Below are 20,510 nucleotides of genomic sequence, written 5' to 3'. Positions count from 1 at the left end.
CGGCGAGCGTGGCTGCGGGCGTCGCGAGTACGGCGTTCGGTGGCGCGAGCAGGCGGCGGCTGCGGGGCATTTCGCTAGCTGTCGCTGGCGCAAGCTTTCGGCGGCGGCGACGGCGTGCAAGGCGTGGAGGCCAGGCAACGTGGGCGTGCGTGAGCGCAGCAGCGGCGGCTGCTGCTTCATTCCGCGCGCCACCCCGAAGGGCGGCGGCGTCCCGGCCATGGCGTGCGCGTACGGCGGCGGCCGTGCGGACCCCGAAAGCCGGCGTCATCTGGGTGAGCCCGTCACCTTTTTCTCTTAATTTCAACATTTTAACTCTGATTTTGGGATTTCGGAATGGGGAAAAAATTCTAGGGCTAGGGTTTCTCATAATTAGGGGAAAAAACGAGGGATTCATCTGATTCCCCTCCTTCTATATTCTTAACATGAAACAAAACCAGTGCTAATTAACCTTACTTGAAGCGGAAGCGTGATATAGGTAAACTAACATAACTGTTGATAATCATAAAGGAACTAGCACTGATCCAGTAGCAGATTAGTCATTTAAACAGAAACCTCTTAACCCTAGGACTTGACTTAACAGAGGGCTAACCTTAATCATTAGGTCGTAATCATAATCATCAAACTTAAACAGATCATCTTAGGGATCTAATCTAGGCTTAACCATGCTCAAGATACCATTGTTAGATTTATAATCCCGTAGGATCTACTTAACAGATCGTAAGCCAGGCATTAGATCACCTAATAGCACAGATCAGAGAGATGGATTAGGTTCTTACCACCAACGAAAGCAGCCATTGGTGTCGACGGTGCGAAGTCCCGTGCCTGCTCGATGCAGGCTTGATGCAGGCTCGGTGAAGAGGCTCGGTGAAGATGCACAGATCAAGCAAAATGCCACATGGGATTTTATTTATATCTCTACTACTATTAAACAAACAAACATATTCTTAAACGCACCCGAAAACACGTACACACAAAACTACCGAGAGAAAATATCACCACACGATCTGACCCACCTAATTAGATCTAACCGTCAACGTAAAACTTAACCCTCACCTGTGTACGTCTAGCAATTCACGTGGGCGGACGAAACTCTGCCATATCTATCGAACCCTTGTAGTCTGCGGCCAGAAAAAAATAATAAAGCGATCAATTCCAGAAAAATAGGCACAATTAACGCGTCCTCCCCTGCCGCGGACGCTGCCGCTGGCGATTGTGACGGCCACGAGAATCCCCTCGGCGTCGGCGTCCCTGGCGGCTGCACTCGCCGAGCCATCCTCGGGATCATCCGCTGGTCCGCTCCCTTGGGCTCTCCGAGACCTAGCACCCATTCCCTTATTTCACGTCCCGTCGAGGAAGACCGGTAAGAGTAGGCAGGGGGAGATGGGAATGGGAGGTCGGTCCTGTGGTACGCGGCGAGGGACGAGGCACCGCTGCGGCAGGAGAAGAAAGCGCGGGAGCTGACGCCCGCGGAGCGCCTGCTCGACCCCGTCGAGCTGAAGCGGCTGCGGCGGGCGGGATGGGGGACGAGTCGGTGTGGGCCAAGAAGTCCGGGGTGACGACAAGGTGATGGAGGGCGTACGTGTGCAGGGTGTGATCCGGCTGCCAGGATCTCGCTACCATCTGGGTCGTCGAGCCGCAGTGTGGGGTGACGGAAGCCACGACAAACCCGCAGCAGCCGGCGTCGCAGTCGGCAAGCGAGCCTGAGAAGTGGCGTGGTGGAGCGGCCCCTGCGTTGCAGTCATCAATAGTAAAGGTATGTTCTCTGCCCATATCTGTATTATATGCGCAGCCTCAAGAAGTAACCCAACTCTCACCTCGACACCGTGAAACTTAACAAGATGTTCGTGGCCATGCTCCGCAGCAAGCAGCTTCGGTGATTGACTCATATGTCATATCTCCCTCTATATCAGTTGACATGATTCTGCATACAGTGTAGCATTATTTTCAAGATCTGATTTCTGAACACCTCTTGCTGTAATACAGGGCCTCCCTTAGCTGGTATAATGTGACGTACAAGGCTGAGGAGACTGTCAAGGATTTGATGGCCAAGACTCCCAAGTTCAATGCCCTGCTGCGGTTGCCCAATCGCCTAGACAGGCCCCACCACATTCTCCCCATAGGATCCTGGTATGTTCTTCGTACGTCAAATTCTCACTCATGTTCTGAATCCTTGACAATCTAAGTCATCACACCTTGCTCCATTTCAACAAGTGTGTGACTGATCTTCAGTTCCAGTTATAATTGATGTATCTATACTCTTTATAATTGATGTAATCAAATTGGTTGCTTCAAATTTTGTTCGGGTATGTGCTTTCACTGATTACCTTAATGCCAGTAATTCTTGATTTTCGCTTCATATATGAAATGATTTGGCTGCTCTTGATTAATATCCTTCAGTACACCTGTAAATTCTATAGCAAATGGTTGTAAGCAGTCTCAGTTCGACTAACAATATTGATAGATACCAAGTAGTACTACTAATCATCAATGTCAACTATCCCAACTCTATATTAGTTCTAGCAAATAATCTGATAGAAAATAATCGATTTCAGAAAAAATCTGCAAAACTTGTAAGTTTACACAATTCTGTTGTTTTAATCTTTGCACTAAGAATTTCCATGCCTATATGTTCATAGGTATTCTTACCAATTCGGATTGTACACTGAAATTTAGGTGCTTTTGGAGAGCTTACTGTACAATAAAATGATCTACCTTGCAACATGATTTATACTGTACAATAAAATGATTTTCTATTGGTTATTTTAACTGATCACAATACTCCAAATAGAAAGCGTGATAATAAGATTGCCCCTTTTGTGTTTTCTACTAAAAGTAGCCTCCATGCTTCTCAAATCTGGGTGTTGTTTTGTCCAGAGGCTTTCATTTACAGAGAAGCACATCAATGGAGAAAAAAGGTGTGGTGAAAGGCAATCTGTTTCAGGTACATACTCTGTACTGATTAAAACATATGAGCAAGGTTGCCAAAATGATATTCTGTCTCTATTCTGTCTCAAAATGTTTTCTAGAACCTGACCTCATAAATTTTGTTGTCTTATTCATATTTGTTCTCTACGACTTTTTGTCCATAGCTTTTGGTCTCATTCTCTTCATTGTGTTGGGATTTTACAAGCATTGAGCAGTCACATGGCAAGTATAAGGGACATCCTCACTGCAACAGTGAGGTTGAAATAAGTTCAGGTGATCAATCAAGGCAATAAATTGTATCATATTCTTCTGAATGAAGAGGTACCTATCCCCACTGTTTCAAAATCGAATATCGGAATGGTGCTTTGGTTTTTTTTACTCTTATTTGTTGCAGCGCATCGCGACGATGACGGGCACTTGTGTTTTTGACATGATGCACGTCTGTTTTTGTCGACCTTTGATTCATGTATATATGTAAATTCTATGGAAATGTATCATATGAAATGTGAATTCATAACTCTGTGGTTGATGTAATCTTTATTGTGTATATTCTCAATAATGAAATACCTATTAATATGATATTTTTTTCATTCGTTTCTTATTTTTCCTAACAGTTATAACAGACTAGGATATATCACTCCCTGCTTTGCCAAACCATTTTTTTAGACACTAATTTGCCAAAACTGACACCCACACATTGCTCACGTTTGAACTATGAACTCATCACTTAAATATCCCACTAAGTTTTTTTTTGCATGGGTTGACGTGCATTGCACGTGCACACTTACTAGTATGCAAAAAGTTAAGGAATCTTCGAACATGCTTTTCCTCACAAAAAAAAGTGCATTTGATAAACAAACATAATTATTTTTAAAAATGTACTACTTTAGTTATCTAAACGCTCTTATATTTCTTTACAGAGGGAACAAATGATATTAATAAGTAGAACAATATCAAATGATCAGATACAAGCCCGAAGCCTGGAATTGATGAGATTTTAGATGGTGTCACAAGGGCATAAACCCACAATATCGGGTAGGTTTCATTCAATTTTTTAATAATAATTAAGAAACAATACATATGAGAGCAAAAAGGAAAAGAAAAAAAAGGACCAATCAATGAAGCTAGTTCTTCGGTTTTTCAAGATCGGGATGAAGTACTTTTAGGAATATATGGAAAAACTGAAACACCTTGTTGACTACTTTGCCGGCATGTTAATAAATCTAGGTCCAGGTGTGCATTAATATTTAACATGAGTCCACATACTTCTCTGAAAACATGACCCGATAGGCACTGGCAATCACTTAGCTGATCTGATCATGTTCCAAGTTTAATTTGTTCTGCAGGGTTATGGCATGCGTGCACTGGAGTAACGAAAGTTACAAAACTATTGTTTTCTGGACACAAATATAGAAAGAGAAATCTAAGAGTATGAATTAAGCAGAGGAGACATGCACCAGATGATCCCTGGCGCAGTGCAAATCAACACCCACAGCTCATTCTAATGGCACTGCTCCCCTGTCTGCTCCATTTTAGCATTACTGGGTTCATAAGTAGCCTTTCAAATTAACTTCGTGCTTTTGAAATAACGGCACGAAAAGGTGGCTGTCAGGTGTGGCAATTCCATTTTATTTCGCCGTCAACCGGTGAAGAGGAGCAATAAATTTACTGCGATTGCACAGATAAAATACTTCCGAAGCACTGACTAGCTGAATCTCAAATCAAATCAAACAGACCTCACGAGCAGCACAAGATGCGCATTACAAGGTAGTCAGCCAAAAAAAAAAGAACGCCATGCCAATTCATCGCAGAAAAAGAAAGAAAGAAAAAGAGAGACCACTCAGTCAAAGATTAAGCAGTGATGCATTTTAAGATCTTTCGTAGGCACAGCAACAACCATTTTAGTAATCAAAAACCACCATAGTAGTAACCACCACAACAACTTCAGACAAGCACTGATGAACAAACAGCACTTAGCAGAGTAACAAAGCTCAGATAGACAGCAGCAATATTACTATTTTCTACTACTAATGCATTTCACGGATTGTAGGGGAACCAGTGAACACTATACCAACCACCATATACTACCGCAGTCAGATAGATAACTTATGAGAAAGTTGGAGAATAACCCCGGAACAACAACATCTATAGCATGGCTAGATAACCTCGGAGCAGCTTGCATATATAGAACATTATGACACATTCTCATCGGTCCTCAGGGAAGAGCCATGCAGCCAGACGCATCTCATCACAACACTTCCAGAAAATACTGGGACATGCCGGAAGGACACTGCTGGATCTCATGTCATAGGCGCTGAAAGAAGTGTTCTCCTTGTCGTAGCAGTAGTCCGTACGATTCTCCTCATCATCATCCAAGAAGAAGATATAATCACCCGACAGCCCGTACTGAGACACAGACATGGCCCTGGAGCACCTTCGCCCTAGAAACAGCACTTGGTCATCCCCCATGGTCGACACCTTGACCCACCATGAATGCTCAAAGTCGGCCTTGAAAACCTCAAACCTGCTCACTCCAGCAATAACTTCACCAGGCACTCCAGGTCCAGGTACCCGGCACCAAATTGCCCTTCGTACCATCAGCAGTGCCCCATGCGATTCAACCAGGTAGAGCTTCTTGCAGGGCATAGTGTTGTCTTCCAACACAACTGGATACCATGGCTCACCCTTGATGATTTGTCCAATCCGAGAAACCTGTGGATCGCCGGTGCTATGGTCCTGGCTGATGTTCACCACAAGGAGGTTCTCGTCATTGGCAATGGCGTAGAGCTTGCCCTGGTAGAACGCCATGTCTTCAAACCCCTTACACTGATCGTAAGCACGCACTGACCACGACGAGGCCCCTGGCTGGCACAGTAGAATCTGGCTGGTGTGTCCAATGCCAACCAGTGCAGCAACAAGGTTTGGCGAGCACGGGATTAGCTTACTTATGTGCAGCTTTTCCGATGTATTGATATGCATCCATGTGATGTAAGGGTCGGCAACTTTTGACCCATCCTCGAGTGACCACTTAGCGACTGCATTTGGAGGACGGAGTCGGACGCAGGAGAGAGCAGGGAGCGTGACGGTGGCCCTGGAGAATGGATTGACCAGGAAGCACCCGTCGTCACGTGGGAAGACGAGCCAGCTGCCACAGACACTCTCGTACCCTGCAAAGCCGCAACCAGGGAAGGAATAGAGCCTAGGGTACAAGATGCTGTAGAAGGTGCCGTCTGGGAGCGCGAGAAGAGGCAGTGGCGGGGGCACGAGCTGCTGCCTCGCGGCCGCACGCCAGTGCGGGCACACCGCAGCAAAGACGGCACGGTCGGCGTACTCGGGGAGCAGGCTGAGAACAAGGCCTACTATGTCCAGCGGGAGGTCTGACCACGACGACTGTGGCTGCGGGTGTGGTTTCTTGTATGCTACCATCATTCCTGCAAGGCTGCAAAGAAGCAACAGCATCATCGAATGATATCGTACTTCGAACATCGCAACCACCCCAAACGCGCCAAGCAATGCGTCGAACACCTGGCGTGCATACCCAGCGGACACGGCGGAAGGAGCGAAGAAAGCTCCAGTGAGCGAGCAGAAGAGTAGGCCGGGATATGAGGGGAGAAGGAAGAGGTGGGTACCGGAGAGATCGCGCCGGCAGCAGGGGTCGAATGGTCGATTGGCCGTCCGCGCCGCGCCGGTGGGTACCCCGCCGGCCGCCGCTCTGGCTGCTGTGCGACTTGAGGTTTTTTTAGTGGGAGTGCAGCGTGGAGCCCGAACGGGGCCGGGTGACCAAGTGAGTGCAGCCCAGGCCCAGCCCAGCGCTCATCCAACGGGCATTTCAGACAAAATGTAGTACCCCTAAAAAAGACAAATATAGGAAAATATAGTTCTTGTTTATTTCCCATTCGTGGCCGTCTTCATCAACTTAAAATAAAAAGAGACTTCGTTTTCAGATGTTTTTATTTGAGTTCCAATGTCGATTGTATTACTGGAGACTTGAAAGAAAAAAACAGGTTCATGGAATGCAAAGATGGTGCATACTAAAATTTTGTATAAACCAGTTTTAGTATTCGAGATAATTTACAAATGTGATGTGAATTTTTTTTCAGACACACATGGACAAATAAAACTCTGTGTAAAAACATTACTTCGATTGATATAAAATGTACAGTATAATAAAATAATTAAATATATTCCACTATCCATAGATATCACTATTTTTAAAATTTTGTAAAGATATGTTCATTAGTAGGAAAAATATTCTATGCATAAAATAAATATATTTATACATGTCTAATTCATTAAAATAGAAAATGATGCAGAAAAACATAAAGAACAAATTTAACGACCGGAAAACAAAAAACAGTAAAGGAATTGAAGAAAAAACAAACAAAAGGGAAAACCAAATTAATTAATTTATGAAAGGACCCTATTAGCTGGGAACGTTCGCTGGGGAGGATGTCATTTGCGAATGATTTCTATGACAATTTTAGTTGTAGGGGATGGCAATTTGTTCAGACAAGCATGGAAATCCCTTCCTAGAGAAGGCAATATTTTCCAAAACCTGTCATCGTTTGATCCCCGATCAAGTGGTTGCGTGTGCATTCCCTGAGAGTTCCTTCTCAGCGAACATTCACCAGTTAGCATTACCATTTATGAAATCCATAAAAAGAAGAAAATAAATTCCAGAAAAAGAAATCAAAAACAAAGTCCCGCCCTAGCTAAAATTAGTCAGGCCCGTGGCAATACAAAATTATGTTGACCATGCTTATTCCACACAACGAGTGTGAGTCAATAGGATTTTCACCTGGCAACCGGATAAAAAGAAGAAAAAAAGTTCCTTATAAAAGGACAAGAAAAAAAAGATAGAATAAAGTAACTACTAAAAAGAAACACAAATGGATATAAATTTACAGAATTGAAAAAAATGTAAAATACAGAGAAAGAAAACCAAGACGAAGAAGAAGCAAAAAACCAAAAACGAAACTCCAAGAAAGAGATGCTTGCTGGGCTCGCCTAGCAAGAGAGATCCATTTTGCAAAGAGCGGATATCGAATGTGAGTTCAGAAGCTTCCCAGCAAACATGACCAGATAGGTACTGGAAATCACTTAGCTAAACAGATCATGCTCCAAGTTTAATATATTTTGCAGGGCTATGGAATCCGTCTACTGAGGTAACAATATCTCTCTGTATTATTATTTTCTGGACACATGTGTAGAAAAACAAACGCATGAGTGTACCAGATGCTCCCAGATGCAGTGGAAACAACCCTGGAGCAAATATATCAATTTCAATTTATGTCGGCTTCGACCTGTGAAGGAGACAAAAAAAAATAACTGCCAATGCACAGATGAAACTACCCCGGACCACTGACTGGATCCCCAAATTCAATCAAACTACACTAGAAGCACAACCGCGCAAGGTTCATCACAAGTTAAATATCATAAAAACTGAGCAACTTGCAAAACAAATCTACCACTACAGAGTTAGTTACTATAGGGAGTCGACATCACATGAAAAAAAGGGACCATCACTACATGATTTAGATAGATGTATTTTAAGATCTTTATAGGCAGAGCAACAACCGCAGTATTGATTGAAAACCAATACATTTAACATGTTGACGATACATAGCAACATAGTATTAAGTTCAGACAACTGACGATTGACGATACATCGCAACTGACAGGGACACAGGGTAAGCAAGTTAAATACCAACGTATATCACGGCTTGCATGGGACCACCAAAACACATTAGCAACCGCCATGCATACCAGTCAGAATGTCAGATAGATATACCATGTGACCAGATTGCAAAATAAACACTGGACAACATCTATAGCATGGTCAGATAACATGAGAGCAGCTTGTATAGCCACAACCCAACAACAATATAACACCTTCACTTCAGTCCTGAGGAAAGAGCCATGCTGCCAGACGTGTCTCAATGCGGCGCTTCCAGGAAATCATTGGATGAGGGGAAGAGACGCTGCTGAGTCACATGTCATAGGCGCCGTATGATGTGTTCTCCTCGTTGTAATAGTAGTCCATACGATACTCGTCGTCATCATCCAAGAAGAAGATGCGATTGCCGGAATGTTAATAAATCTAGGTCCAGGTGTGCATACATATTTAACATGATTCCTGGAAACATGGCTAGATAAGCACTGGAAATCACTTAGCTATTCTGATCCTGTTCCAAGTTTAATTTGTTCTGCAGGGTTATGGTCTGCGTGTACTGGGGTAACAAAAGTTACAAAACTATTATCCTTTGGACACAATTGTAGAAATAGAAATCTAAGAGTACTCCCTCCGTTCCAAATTACTTGTCTTAGATGTGTTAGATACAACTGTATCTAGATAAATCTAAGACGCGATAATTTTGGACGGAGGGAGTATGAAATAAGCAAAGGAGACATGCACCAGATGCTCTCTGGCGCAGTGCAAACAACACCTACAGTTCATTCTAATGGCACTGCACCCCTCTCTGTTCTAGGCATATCCAATTTAGCATCACTGGGTTCATAAGTAGCCACTCAAATAAACTTCATGCTTTTTTTGCGGGAAAAATAAACTTCGTGCTTTTGAAATCACAGCACGAAAAAGGTGGCTGTCAGGTATGGCAATTCCAATTTGTCACTATCACTCGGTGAAGGGAGCAATAAATTAACTGCAATTGCACAGATAAAATATTTCCGGAGCACTGACTAGCTGAATCTCAAATCAAATCAAACGCACCTGACAAGCAGCTCAGGATGCATTACAAGGTACTGTAGCAATTTCAGCCAAAAAAAAAGACCACCATGCCAATTCATCGCAAAAAAGGAAAGAAAGAAAAAGAGAGACCACAGTGACAAAGATTCAGATAAGCGATGGTGCGTTTTAAGATCTTTCATAGGCCACGTTACTAATCAAAAACCACCATAATAACTTCAGACAAGCGCTGATTAACAAACAACACTAAACAGAGTAACAAAGTTCAGATAGATAGATAGTAGCAATACTACTAACGCATTTCACGTCTTGTAGGTAAACCAGTGAACACTATACCAACCACCATACATATATACCACCGTCAGATATATAGATAACCTATGAGCAGGTTGCAAAATAACCCCGGAACAACAACATTTATAGCATGGCCAGATAACCTGGGAGCAGCTTGCATATATATAGCATTACGACTCATTCTCATCGGTCCCGAGGGAAGAGCCATGCAGCCAGACGCATCTCATCGCAAAGCTTCCAGGAGATATAGGGATGAGGGAAAAGGACACCGTCGGATCCCATTTTATAGGCGCCGAAAGAAGTGTTCTCCCTGTCGTAGCAGTAGTCCATACGATTCTCCTCATCATCATCCAAGAAGAGGATATAATCACCAGGCAACCCGTACTGAGACACAGACATGGCCCTGGAGCACCTTCGCCCTAGAAACAGCAGTTGGTCATCCCCCACGGTCGACACCTTGACCCACCGTGAATGCTCAAAGTCGGCCTTGTAAACCTCAAACCCAGTCAGTCCAGCAACTTCAATAGGCACCGCTCCAGGTCCAGGTACCTGGCACATGATTGTCCTTCGTGCCATCAGCAACACCCCATGCGATTCAACCAGGTAAAGCTTCTTGCAGCACATAGTGTCGTCCTCAAACACAGCTGGATACCATGGCTCACCCTTGATGATTTGTCCAATCCGAGAAACCTGTGGATCGCCGGTGCTATGGTCCTGGCTGATGTTCACCACAAGGAGGTTCTCGTCATTGGCAATGGCGTAGAGCTTTCCCTGGTAGAATGCCATGTCTTCGAACCCCTTACACTGATCATAAGCACGCACTGACCACGACGAGGCCCCTGGCTGGCACATTAGAATCTGGCTGGTGTGTCCAATGCCAACCAGTGCAGCAACAAGGTTTGGCGAGCACAGGAGTAGCTTACTTATGTGCAGCTTTTCCGTATTGATATGCATCCATGTGGTGTAAGGGTCAGCAACTTTTGACCCATCCTCGAGTGACCACTTAGCGACTGCATTTGGAGGCCGGAGTCGGACGCTGGAGAGAGCAGGGAGCATGAAGGTGGCCCTGGAGAATGGATTGACCAGGAAGCAGCCGTCGTCACGTGGGAACACGAGCCAGCTGTCACAGACACTCTCGTACCCCGCGAAGCCGCAGCCAGGGAAGGAATAGAGCGTAGGGTAGAAGATGCTGTAGAAGGTGACGTCTGGGAGCGCGAGCACCGGCAGTGGCAGGGTCAGGACCTGCCGCCTCGCGGCGTCACGCCACTGCGGGCACACCAGAGCAAAGGCGGCGCGGTCGGCGTACCGGGGGAGCCGGCTGAACACCACGCCTCCTATGTCCAGCGGGAGGTCTGACCACGGTGACCGGGGCTGCGAGCGTGGTTTCTTGTCTGCTTCCATCAGTCCTGCAGAAAAGCAACAAGATCATGTCATCGTACATCGCAACCAGTCCCAGACCCGGCAAGCAATACGTCGAACACCTGGCGTGCATAGCTAGCGGAAATGGCGGGAGCAAGGAAGAGAACTCCGGTGAGCGAGCAAAAGAGTACGCCGGACGATGAGGTGAGAAGGAAGAGGTGGGTACCGGAGAGATCGCGCCGGGAGCGGGGTCGATTGGCCGTCCGCGCCGCGCTTCGCCGGTGAGCAGCTCGCCGCTCTGGCTGCTGTGCGGGTGGAGTTTTTTTTAGGGAGTGCAGCGTGGAAGCCCGAATGGGAGCGGGTGACCTACCTGTATGGCTCAAGCCAGGCCCAGCCAACCTACCTGTATGGCTCAGCCAAAATGTATTTATTAACCATTCTTTTTCTTTTTTCCGGGGTATTTATTTCCCAATCGATTCAACGTTTGAAATGGCCGTGACCGTCTTCAACTTAACATAAAAACTACAGAATTTCTTTTCAGGTGTTTTTGTTTGAATTCAAAGGTCTTTTTTTTTAGAATAGTTTGGATTGCTTACCACACATGTCACGTGGTTCGAATTCAAAGGTCATCCGGGCTACTATATCTTAGTGACGTTTGGCCCCACGAAATCTGTGAATAATTTTAATTTGTTTTAAAGAAAAATAAAGGTTCATGGAATGCAAAGATGGTGCATATTAAATTTTGTATAAATTCTTTTACTATTCGAAATAATTTACAAACATGATGTGTATATTTTGTTAGACACACATGGGCAAATAAAACCCTGCTGAAAAAAATGTTTCGATGGATATAAAGGTACAATATGTTAGAATAATTAAATATATTCCACTATCCACAGATATAACTATTTTAAAATACCTAAATATATATTCATTAGTAGGGAAAAAATACTCCATGCATTAGATAAATATATGTATACATATTTAATTCGTAAAAATAGAAAATGTTGCAGAAAAACATAAATACAAATTTTAGCGACCGGAAAATAAAAATGGCAGTAAAGGAATTAAAGAAAAATGAAACAAAAAGGGAAACCCCAATAAATTAATTTATGAAATCCATAAAAGTGAAGACAAAAAGAAATTCTAATAATAAGAAATAAAAAAATCCCACCCTAGCTAAAATGATTCGGCCCCATGAGGATTCAAAATTATGTTGACCATGCTTATTCCACACAACGAGTGGCAATAGGAATTTTTCACCTGTGGATGGGATAAGAAGAAGAAAAGATCCTCAAAAAGGACAAGAAAAGGTAGAATAAAGCAACTACTAACAAGAAGAAGAAAAGAAACACACATGGATATAAATTTACAGAATTAAAAAATGTAAATACAGAGAAAGAAAAGCAAGATGAAGAAGAAGCAAAAACCAAAAATGAAACTCCAAGAAAGAGATCCATCTTGCTGGGCTCGCCAACCAAGAGAGATCCATCTTGCAAAGAGCGGATATCAAATGTGAGTTCAGAAGCTTCCCGGCAAACATGAGCAGATAGGTACTGGAAAACACTTAGCTAATCAGATCATGCTCCAAGTTTAATATATTTGCAGGGCTATGGAATCCGTCTACTGGGGTAACAGTATCTCTCTGAAATATTATTTTCTGGACATATGTGTAGAAAAATAAACTCATTACGCATGAGTGCACAAGATGCTCCCAGATGTAGTGCAAAACAACCCTGGAGCGAAAATATCAATTTCAATTTATGTCAGCTTCGACCCGTGAAGGGGACAAAAAAATTAACTGCGACCACACAGATGAAAGTACCCCGGAACATCGACTGCAACTCCAAATTGAGAAAAATCCACATTTCAATCTTGAACTAACCAGGCAGTTTGATTTACAACCCTCATCTTTAAAACCGGCCATACTACACCCTTAACTTATCAAACAGTTCAAAACACAACCCTTACTCGGTTTTAGCCTGGTCAACTGGTTTTGACCAAGTCAAAGCTGACTAGGCAGCCAACTCAGCAGCCACACACGCACATATCCTAACCTAGATCTCTCTCTCTCTCTCTCTCTCTTTTTGCGGGTGTACCTAGATCTCTCTCTCACCCTCTCTCTATGTCCGTTCACACTTCACCCTGACCCAGCCATAACTACTACGCCGCCCTGGGCAATTCTTTTCTGCTTAATTAGTAGATGAGGCAATCTTTGCCACCGTTTCAAAAAAAAATCCACGACATGGTAACATAATTATACAGACCAGTACACCATAAACAACTATCACCTGTAAAATAACATCAATGGCTTATATATTGGCGAAGGACAATGATTTTAGAAAAAAGAAATTAGAAAAAAAATAGAGAGGCATAAAACTAAAAATAAAAAATAGTGATGCAAATACATATTAAAAAGCAAACAATGAAAAAATATAAGCAAGAAAAGAAAGGAAAAACAAATTGTAGTTTTTGGGCGACCAAGCAAAAGGAGGGCACATATGAATAAAAAACTCTTACTCCATCCTATAATGTAAGACGTTTTTTAAGACCAGTCGGAGGGAGTAGTTAACAGTGCTCCCATTCATATGATCCCTTTTAACAAACTGCACTCATCCAAAAACATTCATGCTTGGTCAAGCACAGCTACATAAGGCTCATCACGATTATACAAAAAAGAAAGGCTCATCACAACTTTGTACTCTTCAAATCCACGACATGGTAACATGGCCTGGCAGCTTATCACGCATAGTAATTTCAATTTATGTCGCCTTTGACCGGTGAAGGGGGCTGAGAAAGTAACTGCGGCAGCACAGATAAACTACTCTCAAGCAGTGACTGAATCTCCAAATTCAGCCAAACCACGCAAGCAAATCTACCAATTCAGAGTGCAAAATTATCGCAAAGGATGATATCATCAAACGGAAGATACAGATAAGCAATGATGCATTTTAAGATCATTTACTGACATAGCAATGACCACAATTGTACTTGAAAACTGATGGAGTCAACAGCTTCCATAGTAAACACCATATTTAGTTCAGGCAATTTACTGATACACATGGCAACTAACGGCATAAGCAAGTTATACTAACGCATTTCACAGCTTGCATGAGACCACCGAACACCATACCATTAACCTGTGAGCAGCCAGCAAAATAAACATCTATCGCATGGTCAGATAGCATGGGAGTAGCTTATATATAGCAACAACCCAACAACAATGCAACACCTTCAATTCAGTCCTGGGGGAATAGCCATGCTGCCAGACGCATCTCCTTGCGGCGCTTCCAGGAAATCATTGGATGAGGGGAAGAGATGTCGCCGAGTTGCATGTCATAGGCACTGCATTCTGTGTTCTCCTCGACGTAACTGTAGTCCACACGATACTCGTCATCATCGTCCAAGAAGAAGATGTGATTGCCCAACAACCCGTACCGAGACACGGCCACAGCCCTGGAGCACCTTCGACCCAGAAACAGCACCTGGTTATCCCCCATGGTCGACACCTTGATCCATCGCGAGTGCTCAAAATCAGCCTCAAATACCTCAAACTCGCTTTGTCCAGCAATAGCTTTACGAGGCCCTCCAGGTCTAATTTCAGGAACCTAGCACCAAATATTCCTGCGTACCATCAGCAACATGCCACGCGATTCAACCAGATAGAGCTTCTTGACGGGCAAACCGTTCTCTTCAGACGCAACATGGTATAACCTGAAATCCGCCTTGCCCTCGATGACCCTTCCAATCCAAGAAACCCGTGGATCGCCGGTGCTTTGGTCGTTGCTGATGTTCACCACAAGGAGGTTCTCGTCATCGTCAAGGGCATAGAGCTTGCCCTGGTAGAATGCCATGTCTTCAAAATCCTTACATTCATCACACGCGCGTACCGACCACGACAAGGCCCCTGGCTGGCAGATTAGGATCTGACTAGTGTGTTGAACGCCGACCAGTGCGGCAACAAGGTTTGACGAGCACAGGATTAGCTTAATTGCGTGCAGCTTCTTTGACTTATTGATATGCATCCATGTAGGGTAAGGGTCGGCATATTTTGACCCGTGCTCAAGTGACCATTTAGCGACTGCATTTGGAGGCCGGAGTCGGACGCTCGAGAGAGGAGGGAGCGTCACGACCGCCCTGGAGAAAGGGTTGACAAGGAAGCACCCATCGTCGCGGGGGAAGACAAGCCAGCTGCCACAGACGCTCTTGTACCCAGCAAAGCCGCACCCTGGAAAGCGGAAGGCCTTATCATAGGGGATGCTGTAGAAGGTGCGGTTTGGCAGCGCGAGCAGGGGCAGCGCAGGGGTCTGGAGCTTCTGCCTCGCGGCGGCGCGCCATTGCGGGCACACCGCAGCGAAGCGGGCGCGGTCGGCGTACGCGGGGAGCAGGCTGAGCACCAGGCCTGCCAGGTCCAGCGGCAGGTCTGACCATAACGGCGGTGGCTGCGAGTGCGTCTTGTTCTCTGCTTCCATCGATTCTGCAAAGAAGAAACAACATCAGCAAAGAATGACGGCAAGACAACGTTTTTCTGCCGCGCAGAGGCAATAAGTCGAACAGCTGGTGTGCGTGACCAGACGCTGCGGATGCAGGGACAGAGACACCCCCTGTAGGCGATCGAGGGAAGAAGGAGAAAGGTGGGTGAGTAGAAGGAAGAGGCGGGGTACCAGGGAGAGCAGCGCCGTCCCGGTGCCAGAGCGGGGACGCCGGTCACTCCTGTTGCACCCCGGGGACGCCGGTGCCGGAGTGGAGTGTGGCTTCCCGAACGGGACCAAGTTTTTTTTTTGAGGGGTAAGTTTTTTTTGTGTGTGACCAACTGAGGGTAATTTTCGAGGGATGTGTGCAGCCCAGGCCCAGCTATATGGACCGGGCCCTTAATCGGCGCCCCCCAGCTCTTGGAAAACAGCATCTTAAAACCATTTTCTTTTCCAAAACCCTTAATTAGAGATTTGAATTAGTACAAGTATTTACATTTTACAAAATAATAATTTGTTAAACATTTATGAGGTCTACTTAGGCAACTTGTTGCCTTTGGCCAAACCTTTGCAAGATATTTTAACAATGTGTCGACGCTTTTGTTTGGCCAAATTGTGGATTGTTTTGATCTTTAGAATTTTTTTAGTGCGACTGCAAGGCGCGTGTGCTTTTCTTCGCTGCCAGGATACAAAGGGGTTTACAATTCCATGGATGATTGCTCAAACTTTTCTATCTCATTTGGACTTTCTGTCTTGCACCATCTGATCATGCACGTCATCCAACATCTCCTTATATTCTCACTATCTTCGATTTTCTCATTCGTGTCTTCTTAATTTTATTCATCTTCGTGTTTACCCGGTACATGTGCGTCGTCGCCATCTCTCTCATTATGAACATCTTCGGTATCGTCACTGCCGTCAGATCCTCACCGTGTTATGTCCAACGCGTATAACCATCACTAAAACCCCTCTTCCACAAATGATATTCAAATTCATCTTTGTTCTTACCATTCTTGTTTTCTCCACATCTACGACATGGACAACACATCCTTTGTCTGCCATTGACCTCCATGTGTTGGAAGGCAACTTGAAGAAACCCTTCCAACTTTTCGATTCAGTCGCCCTATTCTCATACATTCATCTTCAAGCCATCTACACCAAGCATATAATTAGCGCTCCGTGTGGGAGAGAAAATAATTTCCCCACATTTATATAATATAATTGGAACAAATTCGTGTGCTGTGATTTTCTTCATAAATATCCTTAAATATGGTTCTAATATGTTGTCAGTGTGGAAAATACATTTAGGTATACAAATATTAATGTTCTGTATGTTTTTTTTTTGAAGTGTTAGTCTATGAAATGTGTTTATCTCCTCCCACAAAATAAATAAACAAATGTGTTTATCTATTTAAGAAACACGCAACATGCTAATTTCACAAACAAAATGGGTTAAGACCATCATTGCCCCTCCCTCATCAAAGCCGAACAAACTTTTTTGTAGTAGACAATAGGGAAATTGCCGTGCTAAGACCCCGTAAGACCAACACACCAGAGCAACAACTATCGCTGATGAAGAAAGTCCTAGATCGAAAGGATCAAACTTATAAATACTCAAATGAAGACGAACGAAGACCAGATCCAAACAGAACTATCGAAAATCAGCACCGACCGAATCCCACGAGAACCGACGAAGACACACCTCCACACACCATTCAACGATACTAGACGCACCATCAGCGTGGGGATAGAACGTGGGAGACATTATTCCTACGAATGGACGTCGCCGCCGCCACACAACCCTAACCAAGACGCTAAACCTAACAAGAACGAGAGTGGGGTCCCTCCCGTCGGCGAGGGGCCGAGATCCTCCGCACCTACATGGCCCAGAAGCCATCTGAGATGGGATAGACTGACGGCGGCACTGACGGGAGGAGAAAGAGTTTTTCTTGTGGAGGAGGAAAGAAAGAACTAATTAAAGTTATATTGATTCTAAAAAAATAAAAGTTTTATTGATCAAGTCATCAATAAACAAATTATTTTGAAATTGCCCAACAAAAAACTATCACCTGAAATATTTTGTAAAGACGAAGGACAAGAAACATACAAAATATAATTCAAAGAAGATATAAACAAATAATGATAAGAGAAGAGATATAAAAATATAAAAATAAAAGAAACAAAAAAGATAGAAGCGGGAATAGAAAGGAAAGTAAAAAACAAAAAAATGATTATTGGGTGACCCAGCAAACGCGGAAACGGAGGGGGCAGATGATTTTCCTTTTAGAAAAAATGTTGTACTCACCCAAAAATTAAAAGCAAACCTCACGCAAATGACTCAGTATTGTTTTCAAACGCAAATGACAAATAAATATATTTAATTCAAAATATTATCTACGCACATGTTCCACTGTCTAATAACTGTGTAGACAGCAAAAAGATGCTCTGTACTTGAAAAAAATCTTGAAATATGTGTTCAAACCACACAGCTGCACAAGGCTCATCACAAGATATCTACTTGAGCATAAAGCAAATCTACCACTATAGGGAGTCAGAGGCCACCAAGCCAAAAACATCGCAAATCTTCCATATGCACAACAGCCACGGCACTAGTTGAAAACCAATGCAATAACTTAGACAGTAACAAACCATAATTACTTCAGACGATTACTGATGCTCTGCAACCAACAGAGTAATCTAGTTCAGATAAAACAGACCATGTTCGCAGGCACAGAAACAACCACAGTACTAGTTCAAAAACCCATGCAGTTAACAACTTGCATAGTAACCACCATAATGAGTTCAGGCATTAGTACTGATAACCATACTAGTACTGCTAATGCATTTCATGGCTTGAATGGGTTCACTGAACACCATACCAACCAGTAACTACCATACATACCATGGTAAGATAGATAACATATGAGCAGCTTGCAAAATAACCACTGTACAATAACATCTATAGCACGGTCCGATAACCTGGTAGCAGCTTGCATAGAAATAACAGCGCTTCAGTCATGAGGGAAGAGCCATGCAGCCAGGCGCATTTCATCGCAACGCTTCCATGAGATCTCTGGGTGAACAGAACTGAACCCGCCAGATCTTATGTCATAGGTGCCAAAAGAAGCGTTCTCCTTGTCATAGCCATACTCCATACGATTTTCCTCATCATCATCCAAGAACGAGATCTGATCACCCAGGACCCCATACGGAGACAAGGACACAGCCCTGGAGCACCTTCGCCCTAGAAACAACACCTGGTTAGCCCCCACGGTCGACACACTGACCCACCGTGAATGCTCAAAGTCAGCCTTGAAGACCTCAAACGCGCTCCATCCAGCAACAGCTTCACCATACAGCCCAGATTCAGGAACCCGGCACACAATCGTCCTGCGTACCATCAGCATTGCCCCACAGGATTCAACCAGGTAGAGCTTCTTGCAGAGCATAGCGTTGTTGGTGAACGCAATTGAATACCATGGATCACCCTTGATGACTTGTCCAATACGAGAAACCTGTGGATCCCCGGTGCTCTGGTCGCCGCTGATGTTCACCACAAGAAGGTTCTCGCCTTTGGTGAGGGCGTAGAGCTTGCCCTGGTAGAATGACATGTCTTCAAACCTCTTGCACCGATCGTATGCACGTACTGACCACGACAAGGCCCCTGGCTGGCACATTAGAATCTGACTGGTGTATCCAATGCCGACAAGGGCAGCAACAAGATTTGGTGAGCACACGACTAGCTTACTTATGTGCAGCTTGTCTGAGTCCTTGATATGCATCCGTGTGACATAAGGGTCAGCTACTTTTGCCCCATGCTCATACGACCATTTAGCGACTGCATTTGGAGGCCGGAGTCGGACGCTGGAGAGAGGAGGGAGCGTCACTGTTTCCCTAGAGAAGGGATCGACCAGGAAGCACCCGTCGTCGCGGGGGAAGACAAGCCAGCTGCCGCAGGCACTCTGGTACCCGGCGAAGCCGCAGCCAGGGAAACGGAAGGGCTTGGTATAGGGGAGGCTGTAGAAGGTGCCGTCAGGGAGCGCAAGCAGCGGCAGTGGTGGTGGCAGCAGCTGCTGCCTCGCGGCGGCATGCCACTGCGGGCAAACTGACGCGGGCACGATCGGCGTGCGCGGGGAGCAGGCGGAGCACCAGGCCAGCCAGGTCGAGCGGGATGGACGACCATGACAGCACCGGCGGCTGCAAGTTGGGTTTCTTCTCTGCCGCCATCATCCCTGCAAAACAAAGAATCAACAGCATGAGTGAACGTTGCCTCGCTTTCCGACATTGAAGACACACCAAGAAGAATCACGGCACAACAGCATTTCCCTCGCGCAGAGGCAATGCGTCCAACACCTGGCGCTCATGGCCAGCGAACGCAGCGGGGCGGGACAGAAACCCAAACGGCCAAACCCCACAGGCCACAGCATTACCTCCCCGTGCGAACCACACCGCGGCGAAGCGGGCGCGGCTGGCGTACGAGTGGAGCAGGCGGAGCACCAGGCCGGCCAGGTCAAGCGGGATGGACGACCACGAGCGCACGGTCTGCGACTGTGATTTCTCCTCTGCCGCCATCGTCCCTGCAAGTGCAAAGAAACAAAATCATCAGCGATCGCTGCCCTTTCATGGAACATCGACCATCCAACATAACACAACGAGAAAAATCACGGCACAGCAACATCCCCGCGCAGAGGCAATGCGTCGAACGGCTGGCGCGCATGTCCAGCGGACGCGGCGGGAGCCGAGACGGAAACCCA

The 20,510-nt window shown here is 45.1% G+C and overlaps 3 protein-coding genes, 1 long non-coding RNA gene and 1 pseudogene across 7 annotated transcripts; 1 reads left to right on the top strand and 4 right to left on the bottom strand.

The window, feature by feature from the left end:
* Window positions 1–505: 505 nt before the first annotated feature.
* Window positions 506–3,506, top strand: LOC125529148. Of its 2 annotated transcripts, XR_007292570.1 has the most exons (4): window positions 506–1,753; window positions 1,984–2,127; window positions 2,875–2,941; window positions 3,131–3,506. It is a non-coding gene; the product is annotated as an uncharacterized LOC125529148 (long non-coding RNA). The 2 variants fall into 2 exon arrangements; XR_007292569.1 differs by having other exon boundaries at window positions 2,875–3,506.
* Window positions 3,507–3,630: 124 nt separating this feature from the next.
* Window positions 3,631–6,729, bottom strand: LOC125529128. Of its 3 annotated transcripts, none has more exons than XM_048693551.1 (2): window positions 6,464–6,729; window positions 3,631–6,364 (listed from the first exon to the last, which is right to left on the bottom strand). In XM_048693551.1, the coding sequence occupies exon 2, from the start codon at window positions 6,352–6,354 to the stop codon at window positions 5,131–5,133; it is 1,224 nt and encodes a 407-aa protein (XP_048549508.1). In that variant the 5' UTR covers window positions 6,355–6,364; window positions 6,464–6,729; the 3' UTR covers window positions 3,631–5,130. The 3 variants fall into 3 exon arrangements, with proteins under 3 accessions (XP_048549508.1, XP_048549492.1, XP_048549501.1); XM_048693535.1 differs by having other exon boundaries at window positions 3,631–6,450; window positions 6,555–6,729; XM_048693544.1 differs by having other exon boundaries at window positions 6,555–6,723.
* A 3,158-nt stretch (window positions 6,730–9,887) lies between these two features.
* On the bottom strand, window positions 9,888–11,670 carry LOC125538992 (F-box protein At2g26160-like). The gene is made up of 2 exons (XM_048702340.1): window positions 11,511–11,670; window positions 9,888–11,331 (listed from the first exon to the last, which is right to left on the bottom strand). Exon 2 carries the CDS (start codon window positions 11,324–11,326, stop codon window positions 10,109–10,111), a length of 1,218 nt encoding a protein of 405 aa, XP_048558297.1. The 5' UTR covers window positions 11,327–11,331; window positions 11,511–11,670; the 3' UTR covers window positions 9,888–10,108.
* Window positions 11,671–14,251: 2,581 nt separating this feature from the next.
* LOC125538986 (F-box protein At2g26160-like) lies at window positions 14,252–16,086 on the bottom strand. The gene is made up of 2 exons (XM_048702325.1): window positions 15,949–16,086; window positions 14,252–15,761 (listed from the first exon to the last, which is right to left on the bottom strand). Exon 2 carries the CDS (start codon window positions 15,754–15,756, stop codon window positions 14,893–14,895), a length of 864 nt encoding a protein of 287 aa, XP_048558282.1. The 5' UTR covers window positions 15,757–15,761; window positions 15,949–16,086; the 3' UTR covers window positions 14,252–14,892.
* Window positions 16,087–18,505: 2,419 nt separating this feature from the next.
* Window positions 18,506–19,987, bottom strand: LOC125538979 (annotated as a pseudogene).
* Window positions 19,988–20,510: the final 523 nt, after the last annotated feature.

Source organism: Triticum urartu, chromosome 1 (assembly GCF_003073215.2).
Source record: "Triticum urartu cultivar G1812 chromosome 1, Tu2.1, whole genome shotgun sequence".
In the NCBI taxonomy this organism is placed as follows: Eukaryota; Viridiplantae; Streptophyta; class Magnoliopsida; order Poales; family Poaceae; genus Triticum; species Triticum urartu.
Note: the sequence above shows the minus strand (reverse complement) of the source record. Positions and strands in the feature narration are given on the sequence as shown.